Source organism: Vombatus ursinus, unplaced genomic scaffold (assembly GCF_900497805.2).
Source record: "Vombatus ursinus unplaced genomic scaffold, bare-nosed wombat genome assembly UNPS02014932.1, whole genome shotgun sequence".
Taxonomy (NCBI): Eukaryota; Metazoa; Chordata; class Mammalia; order Diprotodontia; family Vombatidae; genus Vombatus; species Vombatus ursinus.
Window position 1 is genome coordinate 6,937,293 of NW_020954710.1, and position 19,317 is coordinate 6,956,609.

General features: G+C 42.2%; 1 protein-coding gene across 4 annotated transcripts in view; it reads left to right on the plus strand.

Moving 5' to 3' along the window:
* Positions 1-19,317, plus strand: part of CLSTN1 (calsyntenin 1) — a 91,142-nt gene that overhangs the window by 65,027 nt on the left and 6,798 nt on the right. Inside the window, exons 3-13 of one of the 4 annotated variants that reach the window (XM_027843859.1) lie at positions 389-418; positions 1,582-1,777; positions 3,676-3,884; positions 5,236-5,385; positions 5,526-5,711; positions 6,773-7,021; positions 9,255-9,376; positions 12,830-12,992; positions 17,069-17,131; positions 18,432-18,583; positions 18,956-19,104. In XM_027843859.1, the coding sequence (XP_027699660.1) occupies positions 389-418; positions 1,582-1,777; positions 3,676-3,884; positions 5,236-5,385; positions 5,526-5,711; positions 6,773-7,021; positions 9,255-9,376; positions 12,830-12,992; positions 17,069-17,131; positions 18,432-18,583; positions 18,956-19,104 (1,669 nt within the window). The remainder of the gene's footprint in view (positions 1-388; positions 419-1,581; positions 1,778-3,675; positions 3,885-5,235; positions 5,386-5,525; positions 5,712-6,772; positions 7,022-9,254; positions 9,377-12,829; positions 12,993-17,068; positions 17,132-18,431; positions 18,584-18,955; positions 19,105-19,317) is intronic. The other 3 variants (XM_027843861.1, XM_027843860.1, XM_027843862.1) reach the window with 3 other exon arrangements.

The window sequence follows — 19,317 nt, forward strand, 5'->3', positions numbered from 1 at the left end:
GAGCACAGCCTGACAGATGAAATTCTTCAAATCTGTAATTAGAACAAGTGGGCAGGCCTGATTGTTCATTGAGAAGATAAAACCCTGTCTGTATCTCTACTCACACCTCCTGGGGTTATGGAACCTTGTAGCAGCATTTCATCTGAAAGTCAGTCGGCTTTCAGAATGTCTCAGTAGCTTATGGTAAGTCACAAATCTCAAAAACTGCGTTGCTGTTCTGGAGGTTCAAGCCCAGCTCTCGCTGTCCCAGCAGCGCCTGCTGCAGTCTTGGTGAAGTTTGTGTCCCAAGCTTTTCTATGTAATGTGTGCATCTCTGACTTGTTCCTGATTTTTCTCTTCTTTAGTCTTTTCTGTATTACTGACTCAGGTTTATCTTTTCTCCCTTTAGAGAGTTTTGAGGTGACAGTCACCAAAGAAGGTGATCAAGGGTTCTTTCTTTCCCTCTTATGAATATTAACCCACTAACTTTGGTTATGAAATGGGGAGTCAGCACTTAAGCAGAAGATCCTGTCATGCTCTATTGCCCCATTTTATTCTCCCACTTTGTTTCTATTTTAAAATATATTGATGAAAATTGTTATGTAACCAACCCTTGGCTAGAAATATCTGGAAATCAGACATCCATTTGAACTCTGCTGGTCATACTGTAGAATTTTTAAATACTGCACTTGTCTAAGTGTCAAAAGAACTTGTATTTTTATTGATAATCTTGCTAGTAGTTGGGATTTTGGAACAGTTAAGTCATAATTTCCATATGCAATATTTTATGGAGCCTTATGTAATCATCAAAATATTTCTTTTTTTTCACCATGTATTAGAATGGAAACAATAGTTTTAATAATCTACTTAGCTGTAATTAAGTACCGAGGCAGGTTTTTTTTTTCCAGGTTTGGTAGGAAGAGAAAGAAAAGGAAATCTAACAAATCTTTCCCTCTACAAAGAGTGTTCTGTTTAAGAGAAATTGTACTCTGTTAGTAGATAGCTGTTGAAATGGATGCCTGAAAAGTTGGTATTTCTACCTTTTTCCTTAAAGAGTTTATTTTTGGTTCCCTAATTTTAGCCAGGTACATTGCACAGGAAGACTTGGTGGTTTTGATTTTTTGGACAGAATTTCTGTAATTATGGTGCTGAACCTATACCTGAAGCTTCTTCATCTCTCAGCTTATAACTGTGCATTTTAACCTTCTGCTCTGGTCCACGTCAAATCAGCTACCCAGCTATTCCCCGTAGCTCGGTGTACATCCAAGTTGTTATCAGTGGGCTTGGCTGTGGCTTCTATGAGATACACTTTCACCCTGAGCTATCTTAAGTACTCCTGTGAAATGCCTGTCTACGTTTCTCTCTCTCTTTTGTATTCCTGCATGAATGGATGCAAAGTATACAAGTTGCTTGGAAAGCCAGAGTATGCTTCTTTTTACTAAAGTTCCCAGAATTCACCCATTTTAAAGCACAGTGTTCTTGCTTTGTCCACAGACCCTCACAAACCCTTGGCTGCCAAATTATTGTCTTTTATTTTGGGGGGGAAAATGTGCAGGGGGGTAGTTGGTTGGAATTTTAACCTGTGCTCCTTTGACTCTTTAGGTGAGATATGTGGATTTAAAATTCACGGACAAAATGTCCCCTTTGACGCCGTGGTAGTTGATAAATCCACTGGTGAGGGAATAATTCGATCTAAAGAGAAACTGGACTGTGAACTGCAGAAAGACTACACCTTCACCATCCAGGCCTATGATTGTGGGAAGGGACCAGATGGAGCCAACACAAAAAAATCTCACAAGTAAGTGAGGTAGTGGGCCAAAGTGGGAAAATGGCCTACTATGAGTGTGTGTGTCTGTGCAGACTGGGATAAAGTCACAGTGACTTGTGAGCTGGGAGTGGGTGTGACGGGGAAGCAGGAGTGGTATAGGGGGAAGAGAGAGTCTTTGACAGTAGGAATCTAAGCATGGGGTATGTGGGGGGGTGCTAGGCCCCTGCCTGCCTCACTTACTAGTCAGCCCCCTCTGTGAATGTAAGCTCCTAAAACATTCTAGGGGCTGGGGAGACAGATAAAAATGTGGCAGTCCCCACTGTGAAGGAGGTGAAGATGAAGGGGAGACTTTGATGTGTGTAAACAAGATGGGAGAAATGAAGATGGGGGAGAGCTAGACAATTTGGGCAGGCAGAGATCACGTCCACCTGGAGGGTAAAATAAAGAGCTGGAACGTGGTGAATTCCAAAGGTCAGGAAAGGCTTTGAGGAATGTATTTCAGTCAGGGCAGGGGGCTTGTGCCAATGCAGGGAGCTGACAAAGTGTGGGGTGATTTCGTGGAGAGCTGGTAGTTGCCATGGGCTGGAATCTAGAGGAAGAAGAAAAAGGAGAAGAAGAAGAAGAATGAGAAAGAAGACTGGAAACTTGTGCTTCAGTTTCCTTGTTTGTAAAAAAAATAGTGAAAATATCTTTCTTGCCTACCTCATTGAGTTGTGAGAATCCAAAAGCGTTTTCCATCTTTTCTCCCCCATTTTGGATGTGGCTAGTTTTACTTTACCATGTAGCATCCTATGTTGGCAGGAATTCTTATCAGTGCTTACTTAGCCTTCATTGATTAGTAATCCTTGAATTCTACATTTGAATTTTCTTTTTTTAAAGCTTTTATTTTTCATTTGCTCCAGAATTCTCTTTTAAATCAAATCCTCCTGTTAGATGACATTTTCATGGTTATCAAAAAGTTTGGGAAGCAGATGGACATCACCAATGGCAATCCTTCTCCTGTCATCAACACTTACAGTTTAAAAGGGCATGGACAAGGCAGTTTTGGTTTTTTTTTTTTTGTAAAAGAAGGGAGAATGACGGTGTGGGCAATGTTTGCTTTAAAAAGCCACTGATGGTTTTGGTTGTTCATTTGTACATCACGTGGCAGAACCAGAAGAAGTCAGAAGGGCCTGGAGGGGCCCCTCCGGGAGAGGGCATTCTAGGGAAGGCCCAGATGCCCTCCTGGGGAATCATGTTCATGGTAGTCCTCACACCCAGCACAGAAACAGCTCTTTGTGAAGCTGCTACAAGCAAAACTGAAGCTTCGTATGCTTTTTTGTCTCCTCTTGATTTCTTCCTCATTTGATCTGTGTTTGTGTGTGAGTGCCCATCAAGTCAACTATCCTTTTACTCTTAACAGTTTATGATGAGATGTCTAATCAGCTATCCTCTTCTTTATTTTCCCTCCTGTGTATTCTGATCTCCCTCCTACATTATCACACTTCAAAGAAAAGAATAGTTGTGTTTTTTTTTTAAACCATCTGGTTTAATCTGAGGAGTGGAGATTGCATTTTTATTAAAAAAAAAAATAAAGCAACAAACCCTAAACCCCTTTATCTGACTTTACTTTTAATTCAGAATTAAAAGAACTTAGTGATTGCTTTGTTTTATCTTCATATTAATTCAGCACATATTGAGTGCCTGTTGTGTGCAGAGCTATTTACTAGGTAAATTCAAAAATGAACAAAAAACACAAATCCCTCGAGAGAACTTACATTTTATAATATGTACGCAGTTGCACATATTGAGTAAAAGAAGGCATTAGATTTTAGAAGGAAATGTACATACAGGAGAAATTATATCTTTGAGGTTAATCTAATAGAAGCTGAACTTGTATTTTAATAACACTGTTTGATACTTTTGTTTTTCTTTTTTCCCTTTATCAGAGCAACAGTACATATTCAGGTGAATGATGTGAATGAGTATGCCCCCATATTTAAAGAAAAATCCTACAAAGCTACAGTGATTGAAGGGAAGAAGTATGACAACATTTTAAAAGTGGAAGCAGTGGACGCAGACTGTTCCCCTCAGTTCAGCCAGATCTGCAGCTATGAAATTGTAACTCCAGATGTGCCCTTCGTTGTTGACAAGGATGGTAAGGAAAAGGAAGCAAACTGAAACCAGTTTTCTTAGTTGGACCCAGCGCTTTCTTGGGAGATAGTTCGCTATTGAGTTGTCCAGTTTCAAACAAATCTTCAGACTGGGCAGCTTTGTGAAATGTTGGTGTTGATCCCAGCTTGGGAACTCAAATCTGTAATCTTTACATTTTGTTTCAGATTTTAACTCCAGTCTTCTCCCATTTCTTCTTGGAAATTTGGAATTCTTCTATTCTCTCATGAGGTCCTCTCTTTTTTTTTTTTCTTAGCTAAAAAATATAAAAAGCCATTTAATTTTCTTCTTTATTTCTCAGACTTCCATCTTTTTTAAAAAAAATTGATTTATTTTTAGTTTTCAATATTCACTTCCATGAGATTTTGAGTTCCAAAATTTCTTCCCATCTCTCTCTCCCCTCCCACCATCCCAAGACAGCGTGTGATTTGATGTAAGCTCTACATATACATTCATATTGTGCCTGTTTTCATACTAGACTTACATCTTTTTGCCAACATGAATGAATAAGGTTACCTTTGGAGGGTAGTTCCTAGTGCTGTACAGCTACCATTCCCTCTTCATCCTCCACCCCTGGCATTGAAAAACTTCTGCTGGTTCTAGGCAGATTGGGAACTAAGGCCTTTGCAGTTCAACAGGGTTAAATTTAAATTCAGTACAGAACTTTCTTTTTATTTGATCATGCCCTTTTGGGGGTATCAAAGACAATTTTTAAGAACTCTCAACCTAGAAACTAATACTAGATATACTTCTCCTTTAGGGAAAAAACTTACCACTCTTTGAAAACTTTACTTCTCTTTTTTTTGGCAATTGGGTTTAAGTGACTTGCCCAGGGTCACACAGCTAGTGTCAAGTATCTGGTCTGAGGCTGGATTTGTACTCAGGTCCTCCTGACTTCAGGGCCGGTGCTCTATCCACTTTGCCACCTAGGTGCCCCCAAAACTTTACTTCTTAACAAAGTGAACCTTTTAGCAAGAAATACTGGTATGTACATCATTTTAGAAATACTTGAATTTATACAGAGTGGTTTCTCCTTGTGTGTAGATTTTTATATCTTTGTGTAAATATAAACCCAAGTATAAAGACCATAAGAATACAGAGTGATAAATTTGCTGTTGCTTCTGTGTCCTTATCTGATCTCTTTAAGCATTTCTTAAAAGTTGGTTTACTGTCTAATGTATATTCAAAGTTTATCTAAATTAAATTGAGGGTTAATTATCTCAGAAATATGGTTATATCTTATGAACCCATACAGCTTGGTGTTTGGGCACAGGACAGCTGAAGTGAAAAGCTGAGTAGTTTTTTGCTCTGACTGCTTGGTTTTCTCTTCTTGCCAGGTTATATAAAAAACACCGAGAAGCTGAGCTATGGGAAAGAGCCTCAGTATAAGCTGACTGTTACTGCATATGACTGTGGGAAGAAAAGAGCTACGGAGGACGTGTTGGTCAAGATTAGCATTAAACCCACGTGCAAGCCTGGCTGGCAAGGTCTGTTTGACACTTTCCTCTTCTGTCACTGTCTGTGTTTTGTGTCTGTTTGCACTCAGAAATGTCTAATCACAAGCCTATAACGGGGGGGGGGGGTTTGCCCCAAATCTCTCCCCTCCTCCCTACCCCAATTTGTGCAGGATGGAACAAAAGGATTGAGTATGAACCTGGTACTGGGTCTTTGGCTCTTTTCCCCAACATCCATTTGGAGACTTGTGATGAAACCATCACCTCCATCCAGACGACAGTGGAACTAGAAACCAGCCACATAGGCAAAGGCTGTGATCGGGACACGTACTCGGAGAAGTCCCTGCACCGGCTTTGTGGTAAGAGAGTTCCCGCATCTCTGCTCGAGGGTGGCTAGCAGCCTCTTCCTGCCCTGCTTGGTGCTTTCCCAAGGGTTTTGGAAAGGGCTTTAGATGGAAATCTTTTACAACATTTTTATTTTTATTTTCATAATATGCTTCCATAGTCCCTCCCTTCAAAGAAAAGGGGGGCTGGAAAGCAGTTGAGGGGAGGGCCCCAGCCAGACAGCTGGTGTAGAGTGGGGGAGGGAGGCACCACGGTATGTTGGAGGTGAAGGCAGCCTCTCAGGTCCAGTCTGTAAGATCAAACCTGTGAGATTCGGAGGATATAAAAAATAGGTTTAAAAAGAAGAAGAGATGGGAGGATAGGAGGTTCTAATCTGAGAGAGGAATTGAGGTCAGGAAACTCGAAGCCCTCTCCTCAAGGTTTTCTGGAAAAATCTGCACCCCCTGTTCTGTTCTCTCACTGACCCTGTGCTTGGCACGTAGTAAGTGCTTAATAAATGCTTGTTGACTTGAGAAATGGCAGCGTGGCTGGGGGCCGCCAAGCTCCTGATTCTATATATATCCTTCTCCTGTCAAATCTAAGACCCTCAAGAGGAGGGATTGTTTCATTCCATGTGTTTGTATCCTCGGGGGCCAAATACTTGCTGACTGACTGACAGTTTAATGTGCTTCCATCCTTTTTTTTTTTCATGTGGGAATGAGGCGGGGGAGAGACCATGTGACTTTTCCCACCTGGGCTAGTTAGGGTGTAGGAGGAGCCTTCCTGGAATGTGTGGGGTGTGTGTAGATTTAGAGAGTAATCGGGTGAGGACTTGCTGCGTGTGCATCATTGAGAGTTCTTCACTGGGACATGACCTGCTTCCCAGGGTCCTCTGGGCCAGAGCTGGAGTAGGGGTGACTTGTCAGCCTGCCTTCTCAATAGGTTTTTTAGAATAAATGAGTGCAAGTTCTTCTTCTACTACAGGGTTAGGATAGACATGTGAAAATGAATTTTGGGTGGTTTGGAAACATCTTACATCTCTGGGTTCTGTTTTTATTGGTGGGGCTTTTTTTTTTTTTTTTTTTTAAATTTTTAGGCGCATCCTCTGGGACTGCTGAACTTCTTCCTCCTCCAAGCAGCGCCTTGAACTGGACTGTGGGCCTTCCCACCGATAATGGCCATGACAGTGACCAGGTCTTTGAATTTAATGGCACCCAAGCAGTGAAGATTCCAGAGGGGGTCGTGACAGTAAATGTAAAAGAGCCCTTTATGATCTCTGTGTGGATGAGGCATGGGCCTGGGGGCACGGAGAAGGAGACCATTCTTTGCAATTCAGATAAGATGGGTGAGTGAATGCTGAGATCAGCAGTGTTTTCTCTTTCCATCACCTTAAACATATTTGTAGCTTACCAGAGAAATGATCACATTGATATCCGCTGGATTTGATGTCTGGAGTGCATGTTTACCCTCATTTTGTGATAATCAAATAAAATAGTATAAGATAGAATGTAGACTAACTAGCCAGGGCCACTGAACCCTGGACTGTAAGTGGAGAGCAAACCACCAAAAGGGCCGGAGAGCCTAATTCTGAACAGGCTTTTGCAATGCACCTATGTCAGCAAGCACCACTATGAATGTTACTGTTTCCTTTGCAGCTGTTGGAATGAAAGCCCCCAAAGTAAAGGTCGAAAACGTTCCAGACATCTTGTGGCTTAGCTCTTCAGAGCTGCTGCTGCTTAGAAAGAAACAAAGTTTGGGATTTTAATGCAGTCTTTCCATTTAGGATGAATTTTATTCTGCTGTAACAGTGCTTGATTTGATTTATAGCACATTGATTTGGCTCTCATTGGAGAAACTGCTCCCTAGGACTATCTCCAGTTGACTTAATGCTAGTTGTCTTTGTAGTATTAAAGAAATTATATAGCACGGAGATTTGCTTCTGTGGTAGACTGCACTGGTGTTCTGGGAGCAGCAACAATGATAACTGCTGCAAACATTTATATACTGTAACATCTGACAATGATAGTTAACTCTATTTAACGTTTGCATTATATATGTAATATATTTATCTGTTGTATGCCTACTATGTACCAGGCACTGTGTAAGTGCTTTACAACTATTATCTCATTTGATTCTCAACAACAGCCTTGCCTGGGAGGTAGGTGTGATTATCATCCTAATTTACAGATGAGGAAACTGAGGCAAACAAATGTGAAGTGACTTGCTCAGGGTGACATAGTAAGTAGTTGAGGCTGGATTTGTACTCAGGTCTTCCTGACTCCAGGCCTGGCACTGTGTCCACTGCACCACCCAGCTGCCCCTCAGTAGTGTTAGTTTTTATACATGTTGGAACCCTCTTGCATCTTGTGCAAGGAAACTCTGTTATCTATTTCTCTAATTGCTGCCCTATTATAACATGAGAATTTTCACATTTGTCATTCAGAGTAATGAATTTGTTCATCATGCTAAGAATGGGATTTTGCATAATGAGCTATGAGGCTTTTTGATGCATTTCGGGTCAAAAGAAATAGAGATCCTCAGATTTCATCCTTAATAGTAGCAAGTTTGAACAGAATTAACTAAATCAAGAGGGTCAGCAGTAGCTTGGACGCTGCTTCTGATCAAAAAGAAGGGACAGAGGTTCCTTACTACTTAACAAAGTAATAATACATCTTGTGAAATGAATTTGTAAAGAATATTCATCGTATGTGGCATGTCATAAGGCTCGTTCATTTCTCCTTCATTAAAAGATAGTGATACTGAGATTCAGGAAGTAATCGGAAAAGGACACATAGCCCTGCTTAGCGCCTGCTGTTATGCCTCTGGGAGGCAGGTAGTTGGAGACAGGCAGATTGTTTGCTCAGAACTTCACACCTCATGACCCAAAATGACCCAGAACCAATTAGATGGGCTGGGAGAATTTCTGTAGAATATGCTTTCAAAAATGGTAGTTTTTGTATTTTTATCGGGTGCTGATGTCACCAAATATGTAAGTAGGTGTTGGTAGTTGGACTGACTGTTAATTTTATGTTGATACCTTTTAAATTTTAGTTTTGTTTGGCTTCTTCCTCCTCTCGGAACTGAAAATAGCTTTTTTGTCTTCCATTAAAAAAAAATTTATACTTATCCTGGAGGGAATTAATGTTACAGGGTTATTATTCCTTACTGGTCACTTGTCCACCCTCGTGACACTTTGTGGTCATTCTTAAGAGACGTTGCTCGTGTTTCTTGTTGGTTTCCCTTTGTGCACACTAATCTCCAATAAAGATCTACTGTATTTGCTGTATTCTCTCGTTCAAAGGGGTCAGACGTATGGCCTCTAGGTCACCCCACACAGTCGGGAAATATTTGACAAAATAAACAAAAACACGATAGAACATAGGTAATGTCAGTACACGGCTGCCCTAAAGGTTGTTGAGAGGCCCATCTCTGTTTGAATTTGACACCTCTGTAGCACTAATGCATGGCTGAGTTCATTCCTGTGGGAGAAAGAGCGTTTTAAAAATCAGCTTTGAGAAGTGTCTTATTTTCGGGTTTGAATATTAAGTGTATTGCATACTACTTAAAACTTTTTACAGATATGAACCGGCACCATTATTCCCTCTACATACATAATTGCCGACTGATTTTCCTCTTCCGTCAAGACCCTTCGGAGGAGAAGAGTTACAAACCTGCTGAATTTCACTGGAAATTGAACCAGGTGATTCTCTGTCCATTGGTTTTTATTCACTGATTCACGTGATTGCAGTTAGCCTGTATTCCATTCTTGTTCTGCTTTTAGAGATTTGACTTAGCTTTCTTCCTCCTATTTTCTGTCTTAATTATCATGTCTTAACAGTGCAGCTCTGGAGTTGCCTCGTACAGAAGGACTTTTGATCTCACAAGTTGTTGGTGTTAACCCCCTTCCACCTCTTAAAAAAACTTGTGTTTACTTATATATTTCATACATCATCATCTGTGTGCACGATGTTTCTCCCCAGGAGACAGTAATCTGCTTCTGGGTAGCAACTGTTTCATTTTCGTCCTCATACCCCCCGTACCTAGCACAGTGCTGGACATGTGGGACACAAATCCAGCAAATGCTTGTTGGGTTAATATAAGTCTGTTATGGTAAATGTACCAGTCTACTCGATCGCTCCCTTATTGCAGGACATCCAAGTGGCTGTAACATTCCCAGGATATTTTTCAAGCAATGGAATCTTTGAGTCAACAGGAATAAGTATTTTTACAACTCTTACTGTGAACCATCAGATTGCCTCCGCAAGAAATTCTACAGGTTGATAGCTCTATCAGCCATGGATAAATGTGCTTGCTTTTCTCTACGATCCCTCCAGGATTAAGTTCTATTGTTTTTAATTATTTTATTTTTTTTACCAAGTTAATGGATGTAAAGTGGTACCTCAGACTTGTTTTATTTTGTGTCTCTTTTATTATTATTGAGGTTGGGTGTTTTTAAAAGTTATTATTTATAGTTTGTGCTGCTTATTTTGGAAAGTATTTGTAGCTTTTGACCATTTATCCATTGTACATTGGGAATTCACTCTGCCTGTCTGCTTTCCTTCCTTCCTACCTTCCTCTTTCTACTTATATATTTTAGATCACAAGTTTTTATCTGTAAAATATGCTTTAAATATTTTCCAAATCTGTTTTTTAATTTTAGACTTAAAAAGTGTTATGATAGCTTTATGTATTGAATAATTTAAATGTAAAGAGTTACTAAACAAGTTTAGTTGTATTGATACCTAATATTAAGTTCCTAATAAGCATTTGATATAAAAAATGTGGCAGACAAAACTGAAAAGAGGGAGGAATTGTACCAGGTGAGTGGCTGGAGAGGTAACTGGTTTTTCCCTGAGATTTTAGATGCTGTTCGCTTGTGTTTCTTGTTTTATGTTGAACATGTGCTCGTGGTCTTGGGGTCTGTAGGGGTCACAGCAGGTACCGAGATAGCAAATTAAGGCCTACTCAATCCCTTGGCTCTCAAAATCAAGTTTTTCTGCCATTATTTATAGCACCTGTGTTTGTTATAAATGGCATTAGCATGAGAAATTAGTGTCATTTAAATTAATACGTCCTCTTGCTACTAGGTGGTCTGTTCACTTTGCTGTTAGAGCTGATTCAAGACAGGAATGTAGGCTGCTCATCTGACTTCTTACAGACATAAATCAGTCAGTTTGGCTGACTGATATTTGGCTGAACCATATTTTAAATCCATAGTACTCTATTTAAATAAGAATTCAGTATAGTAGGTATTTCTTGAACGTGTCAGTGTATGGCATGGAGGTAGGGATACAAGGGTGAATGAGGTGTGGTTCCTCCTTTAAACAATTTATAATCTGAGAGAGAGAGTAGTTGTGAGGTAATAGGGGTTTGCTTTTAAAGTAGAAATAGTGAGGAACTGCTATTTTTCTTCAAAGCGAAAATTTTCTTTATTATTTATTTTTTTTTTTAAAGTCTGGAGATTTCTCTCTTAATGATACTCAAAAACTACTCTTCACTTGCTCTGTGACAGAGGTGGGAAACCTCTGGCCCTTGGCTTGTTTGCCACACGACCACCAGCTTTGACCCGCGGGGGGGATGAATTCCAAGAAATAATATTCATATAGATGCCTATAGCTGCTGTGGAGCACAGCGTGACTCTCAGTCTTTAGTAGCTGTCCCTCAAAGCTCCAAAGAGGAGACAACGGCTACTTCTGCTTGTTTCTCTCCCTCTGAGTGCATCTTCATCTTGTGTGTGCCTTTGTGGGTGCCCTTCCCTGTCTCTTAGTAGTGGGTTGGAGTCTGTCTCTATCTAGCATTCTGAGGTTTTCTACCATCACTCTATATTTTTAGGTTGGTAACAACCTAAAAATGAATTCAGTAAATTCAACATTTATTTTTCTTTTAAACCTTAACCTTTTTGTCTTAGTGCTTCACTATGCCTTATGCCTAGCTGGGGTTTACTATTTAGTGAACCTAATTTATTTCTTAAAAGATTTGCATCTATAAGCTCTATTTGTCAAATGAATAAATAAATTCAGACTATGTCATGATGTAAGGCACAAGGCCTTTAAGCCATAAGGACATGACTAACAGAGAGTGGCATACTTTTCTAGTCTTTCACTTTTTTCAAATGTGAAAAACGTGGCCATAAGAAGCTCACGTTCCATCATGGGAGGTATGTATACTTAGGAGTGCATGCAAAATAAATACAATGTAATTTTGAGGCGGAACCCTGGCAGCTGGGGTGGGGGAATCCAGAAAAGCCTCCTGTATGTGTTGGCTAAGCTTTGAAGGAAATCAGGAATTCTAAGGGGCAGAGCTGAGGAGAGAATCCATCTTAGTCTTGGAAGAGTCTGTGCAGATGGCAGAGGGAGTGTTGTGTGTGACAACCAGAGCCAGTTCAGCTGGACCAGAGAGTGTGTGAAGGGGAGTAATGTATTTTATCATAATCCTGCAAAGGTAATTGGAACCAGGTTGTGAAGGCCTGTAAATGTCAAAAAAGAGGAGTTTATATTTGAACCCAGGAGTAATAGAGAGCCATTTGAGATTATTGAGCAGGAGAGTGACCCACAGGCTAGACCTGTGCTTTAGGAAAATCATTCTGGCAGCTATGAGAGAAAATGAGGCAGGGACCCCAGAGAGTGCCTTAGGCTGTTGGAGTAGCCCAACCAAGGAGTGACGAAGATTTCGACTAAGTTAGTGGCTCTGTGAATAGTCTTGGGGGTGAGAAGATGCAGTTGCCATCAATTCAACAAGACCTGGCAGATGATTAGATAGGTAGAGTGAGGGGGGAAATGAGGCATTGAGGGTGACTCCAAGGTTGCCGATCTATAGCTGGAATGTTGGGGTGCACTGGGTAGAAATAAGGAGGTTCAGAAGAAGGGGAGGTCTTAACAGAAAAGATGAGTTCTATTATGGACATGTTGGCATTGCCTGTGGGGCATGCAGTTTGGAATTTCCATCAGGTAGTTGGTGGTGTTGGGGTGGGGCCCAGGAGGGAGACCTGTCAAGCTTTTTATGACTAATTTCCCTTGGAAAGTGCTGACCTGTTAGTTTTTGCACCTTTCCCTTTGTCTCCCATGTTTACCTTAATCTTCTAGATTTATGTCCTTAGATAAAGGATGTGTTAGACCACCACCACATTCTGGATTCTTTCCTTTACCTCTCTTAGGTGTGTGATAAGGAATGGCATCATTACGTTCTCAATGTGGAGTTCCCCAGTGTGACTCTGTATGTCGATGGTGTTTCCTATGATCCCTTTCCAGTGATTGAAGATTATCCTCTTCACCCTTCCAAGATAGAGACTCAGTTGGTGGTTGGAGCGTGTTGGCAAGGTAATGTAGAGGACCCCACCATCTTGTGAATTGAATGAAAAAAGACATTTTACTACCATGGTGGAAGGTGGTGGGCAGCTTTCTCTCTCATGATTTCCCATGTCTTATGCCCCCTTTTCAGTGTAACTATCTTTACTGTGGCTCTATGCTGATGGGGCACAGTAGTGCCTTACTTTTCAGGTTTGTGCAGTTTCTCATAAAATGATAGTCCTCTTTATGTATCTGGTTCCCAAGAGGAAAAATTGCAAAAAGCAATTTATAAACACTTTATAAACAATTTATAAAGAGGCAGGTGCAAGACTTTGCTCATCTCATGCAACCAGTCGAGCTTTTTCAGGGGACAGGTGATGGCTGGACTCCATTCTTCACAACTATTATTCTATTAGGAGAGGACGGACCCCTCCCTGGCTGATGTCCCAGGTCTGTGCACTGGATAACATTGTATGTAATGGTTCATTTGCAGGACTGCAGCAAGGGAAAGGTGCTCTCTTCTAATGTAAATGTTAAGCCCTCAGCTGCTCATATAAGAAGCAACTTCTTTACTTTATAAGCACAATAAAACTTGGGTGGGATTTAACAGACACTTCAGAAAAGGAAGTGTAGACTGAGAGTCCTGAAACATTGATCTCCAGAAATTTAATGGATTTGGAAATTAGAATTGTGAATTTTAGGACAAAAGAAATGTGTATAATGTCAACTAGGGCAGCTAGGTGGCGCAGTGGATTGAGCGCTGGGCCTGGACTGAGGAAGTCTCATCTTCCTGAGTCCAAATCTGGCCTCAGACACTTACTATGTGACCCACGGCAAGTCACTTCACCTTATCTGCTTCAGTTTCCTCCTCTGTAAAATGAACTGGAGAAGGAAATGGCAAACCACCTAGTATCTTTGCCGATAAAACCCCAAATGTGGTCAGGAAGAGTCAGACATGACCAAAATGACTGAACAACAGCAAATAATATCAACTGCAGGTGTGTGTGATTTGAATGCAACCTTTTCCTTTAAGAATCCTTTGTCCTGGGTTAGAAACACATGAAAGACCCTAAGCCCCAGATCAGATTTTGTCCAGATTTGGATTTGACTAATCTTCCTTATGATTGTCACAAGTTAGGAAGAGCAAGAAATACATGGCTGTTAATTATAAGCAAGTCGGGCATTTATAGCATATTCACAGTACTTCTTTTCAGGTGATTCACACTTTGCATTTTGGTGAGGCAGTTTATCAAAATTTTTGAAAAAAATAGGACATGAAAAGGAATGATGATGTGTAGATGCTAGCATTATTTATAGTTTAAAGAAAAAAAAATAACTTCCTATTCAAGTCTACTTTCCTCCTTCAAAAACATTCTTTAGATCTCTTCTCTAAGAGTCTGTAGGTGTGAAATCCTATTATCAAGAAGGGTTCTGAGCAACAAAGCTTCCCTTCCCCACTCTGGGGACAGCCCATGTAGTGTATGATTTCTTTGTTGATCTGATTATAATGAATTTCCCAGGGGTAAGACCCCAAAACAGGAAGTGCTTTGGGGTGCCTCTCCAGGGAATGGCCATTCTGCAGTCCCAAACACCTCCTCCCCTTCCACCCTCTTCTCTCCCTCCAACCATTCCTTCCAGAACACTGGGATGTTACCAAGCTTGTTTCTTCAGCAGTGCTTGTGCTGAGCAGGCTCTGCAGAGGGACTTGACCCTGCCTTCAGAACACCTACAGTCTAGGGAGGGTGACACCTGGGGCAGTCGTTGCCTGTTTCCAAAAATACGATTTTGAGAATTGACTTTAAAATCTTGCCGCAAGGAGACAGACTCTAGTGCAGAGGTATGTTTAAAAGTTTGTATTATGTTTTACCAGAACTCAGAGGCATCTTAGTATTTCAGGCGAGGCAGGAACCCCCACCCCCCACCCCAGTGCCCTCCTATCTGGGCTGTGTAAGACCAGGGTGCCCTTTGTAACAGTCAGCAGGTACTTAATAAGCACCGAGCACTGTGCTCAGCCCTGGGGGACCCAGGCTTTGCTCTCTTAGGGGAAGGGGGGGCAGCATGTATGCAAGTACATAATAAATATATGTGAAGTAAAAATCAAGGTACTTGGGGGGCAGAGACTAATGGGGTGGGGGTGGAGGTCAGCCACAGGAGGCGGCATGGAGCTGAGCTGGGAAGAAAGCCGGGAATTATACAGCCCATGATGGAATTTTTCAGTATTGATTTGCTTTCCAAGAGACCTCATTGGGGGTGGGGAGGGTTGCACTTCATTAAATCTGAATGTGAGCTGGAACCAGACTTAGGCAGGAACACATCTTATCTCAATAACTAAAGCCTGAAGGTCAGAAGTATCAAGTACAGTCTATAAATAACCCGGGCTTCAAGCAAATATTCCATTTCTACAGTAAAAAAAATAAATCGGTCTAAACACTATAGATGATAAGATTTCCAATTATGGAACTAGATCTTAGTGGGAAAATGAGGCCGGAAAGAATTTGTTTACATTGGTTTTAAGAAAAACTCACCTCCCTTCCTTGACCACTTACCAAACCAGCACATTGGGGTTGTTGAACAAGGAGGGGGAGAAGGAGAAGGAATGAGGTATAGCTAGTGAACCATATTCCTGGCCCCTCCAATTGCCTGCAGCTGTGGTCACTCCTTGGGGATTCACCACCACAGGCTGAGTGGTTTCATCCCTGCTCTAACCCAGTGATGGGTTAGAATGACTTTGTGCTTGCATCTTCATATCCACACCCCTGGACCTGGGGAGCCCTGGTCCCTACCATTGGTGTAGCCATATGTATTTCGTAGTCATGATAGTGGATGTCTTATGAAGTGCTTGAAGGTTGGCAAAGCACTTTACAGATGTCTCATTTTTCTTCCCAGCAACCTAGGTAGTTGCTATCCCTGTTGTATAGATGAGGAAACTGAGGCCAACACAGGTGAAGTGGTTTTCCCCAGAATCGCGCAGTTTAGTTGGTGTCTGGGGTGGGATTTTATTTCAGTCTTCCAGAGTACAAGTTCAGCACCCTGGGCATTATGCCATTGGGCTGTCCAGTTTTTGCCTTTCGAGAACTTGCCCCGGATGTTAACTGAAAAACAAAAGCTTGAGTCTCTCTGGTGTTCTAGGGGCAGCGTGTGTACTCTGCTGGGTGTAGGTTGCTTGGCCCCGGGCTCCTCCCCTCGAGCCCTTGCTCACTGGCCTGCGAAGGTCACCTCTCGGACCTCTGTAGTACAGCAACAGGTTCTTCCTGCCCCTCCCTGACTCCTAGCACTTGTGCGGAGGTAAATGGAGCCATGGAGTCACTGTGTTATTGCAAGTTTAAAGGAGAAGGGGACGGGTGGTGGGGCAGCTTCCTCCTTTGGCAGAGGGATTGTCTATAACGACAAGAGTATTGATCAGCTTTGCTGAACTGCTTTTTTTCTCTTTTTATTCCTTGTTCTAAGGGATGGCTCGCTGGGTGGGAAGAGGGATATGTTCAAAAAGGAAGATGATGTTAGGAAAATTTATCAGTAAAAAATGTTAAAGAGTGCTCTGTAATATGGGGTGTACTGTTTGTTTCATGAAATGTGACGATATTGAGCTTCAGTGAACTTTCCTCCTTGGTAATCCAGACTGAAGTGAGCCCAGAGTTTGGCACAGGCGCCCTTCTTTGTCCTCTTTGGAGTTTGACAAAGGGGCTGCAGTGAGTAGAGGTGGTCCATTGGAAGCACTCTAGGGGTCAATGTCAGTGTCATGGTGGGAGGTGTAGCCACTGGTTTGGCCACCAGAGGCTGTGTGGGGTAGTGGGAAGATCCTGCCCTTTCACAGTGGCGTCACCTGGGGCAGGTCATTGTCCACCCAGCCCCGTTTCCCTAAGTGGGCCTTGCTGAAGGAGATCATGTCTGTCAACCACTTTATAAATCCTTGGGCAGCTCTTCCTCGTGTTGTTGTTCCAGGGCCTTTGCCCCCGTCCCATTCTGAACGTGTCTGGTGGTAGAGGGTGAGGTCCCATGGGCCGAGAGGGACAGCATTTCTGTGGGGCTGGGGGTCTGCTGCCCAGGGCCCATTGGAAGATCCTAACCGGTTGGTCCTTCTCCGCTGTCTTTGTCTTGCTTTTCTACAGAGTATTCAGGAAATGAAAATGACAATGAGACTGAGACGGAGGCAGTGACTGTGACCTCTGCAGGTTGCTGGAGTTTCTTTCCTACTGTTTTCTATCTTATTTCCCTTTCAAAGACAAGACAACCACCTCATTCCACATTTGCATGAAATGTCAAAGTTGCATTTTGGCCACAGATGCCACCTGAGCTGCTTCTGGGCTTATCTCTGCATCATACTCACAGCTTCTCTGGACTTTCATTTTTGCCCTTTCACAGGTGCCCAGACTTCATTAGGATCCCAGTGATGTGAGAGCAGAGGTTCATTAATACACAGCACTAATGGCGGCATCTTCCCATCGAGCTTTATTCATGTCCCATTGCATGTAGCCTTCTGAAATCCCCAAGGGCAGGTTTAAGGATCACCTCCTCCTCCTGCAGGGCCCAGCCTTGAAATAAAGCAAAGCCTACCCCTCCTGGTTGGATTGAGCTCTGCTTTTGGTTTCCAGGTTTTTCAGGCATTATTCATTTCTCAATGTGGTGGTTATCCTTAGGACTGAGTGGTGAGCATAGAGTTGGATGCTCAGGATAACTGGCTTACTGTAGCCTAGTCTGGAAATGAAGGATGCTTCTAAAAACCTCTTTCTGGCTCCTGACAAATTTAGGGACAAGGCCTCTCTTACCTTGGTTAGGACTTCAGGGATCTGATAGCCCCTTTCGTTCTGTGATCCTTTGTGTCTGGTCTCTGTATGTCAGTCAGTTCTTTGCTGGCACCAGTTGTGTGAGTTAGCTCGGCTAAAAGGTATTTGGATCAGCTGCACTGAAATGCAGTTAGATGGATTTTAGGAGCGTACTAACTTTCCTCATCATGGTTTGCTGAGGATATCCTAAAATTAGTTTGTGTTCTCAGAGCCTGCAGTCACTGGAGTGGTTTGGGGAAAGGCAAAAAAGGAGATTCACAGATAATTGTTAACAGAGTTAGGTGCCTTACTACCTAACGAGAAAGTTCATTTCCATCTCAAGATGAATCCGTTGTATTTTAAATCATTGTTCAGAAAGCCAAGGCTGAATCTTTCTTGGGGAGAGATGAGGATGCTGCCTGGTCCTCTGAGAAAGCAGCTTAGGAGCCAGAAGGCTGCTTGCTTGTCCTCACCTTACCATTCAGAGTCCCCCTCCCCCTTCTTTCTTCCTCCTTCTTCAGGTCATGTGCATGGTCATGAGTTGTTTAATTTCTCCATTGTGCTTTTATGTAACCGCAAAGCTAACAGAAATGGTTGTGAACTAACCCGCATGTCATGCGTAATCTGTCCTCCATTGGTAACACTTCAGTTCAAAACAAAGCGAAAGAAGTAGGGATGTATTAACTTCTCCTTTATTCCTTTCTCAAAGGCGGTGAGCTACACATGGCTCAGTTTTTCCGAGGTAATCTGGCCGGCTTAATGATTCGCTCTGGGAAACTGGAAAATAAGAAGGTGATTGATTGTCTCTACACCTGCAAAGAAGGGCTCGATTTGCAAGTGGCTGATAGCAAAGGCTTGAAGGTAAAGTTAGCGTGAGGGGCAGTGGTGTTCCCCTATATTGCCGTTACTAATGAGGCATGGAAGGAGAGAGGAGGTGATGTTATTATTTTAACAGTCTTTTCCATTGAAATGGTAGAGCAGGTAAGAGCTTTATTCATAGTTCTGTTTTACCTTCTAACTCTGTCCTCTGCCGAGGCTGAGAAATATTTTTAAATGATTCATTTTAACTTCTGCAGATAATTGGCTCACTTGCCACTGGTGAACATCTCTGGATTTCTGGTGTCTCTACTCGTTTGCCCTTTTTCCCCTTATGCATTGTCTGCTCTCTGCTCCTCCAGCCTGTCTTGCCATCCAGAACTCTCCTCCCTTTATTTCTTCTCTTGGAATGACTAGATTCAAGCAAACCCCAGCCAGTCGGTGCTGACTTTGGAAGGAGATGACTTGGAGCGGTTTGATAAGGCCATGCAGCACGTTTCCTATCTGAATTCTCGACAGTTCCCCACACCAGGAATCCGAAGGCTTCAGATCACCAGCACCGTCAAGTATGTCTCTAACTTTCACAGGGACGGAGTGGTGGGGTGGGGAGGAGGGGGATAGCCTGGGGCAGGTTAAGAGTGAGAAGAATGTCAGGGCTTATTAAAGGGGTTTTTATGAGATTGCACCTGTGTTTTTAATTTGAGCAATCCTACTATTCCTCTTGCAATAAAAGATAATCTGTGACATTCACGTGCACAGAAAAGCAAATTCAGGGAAAC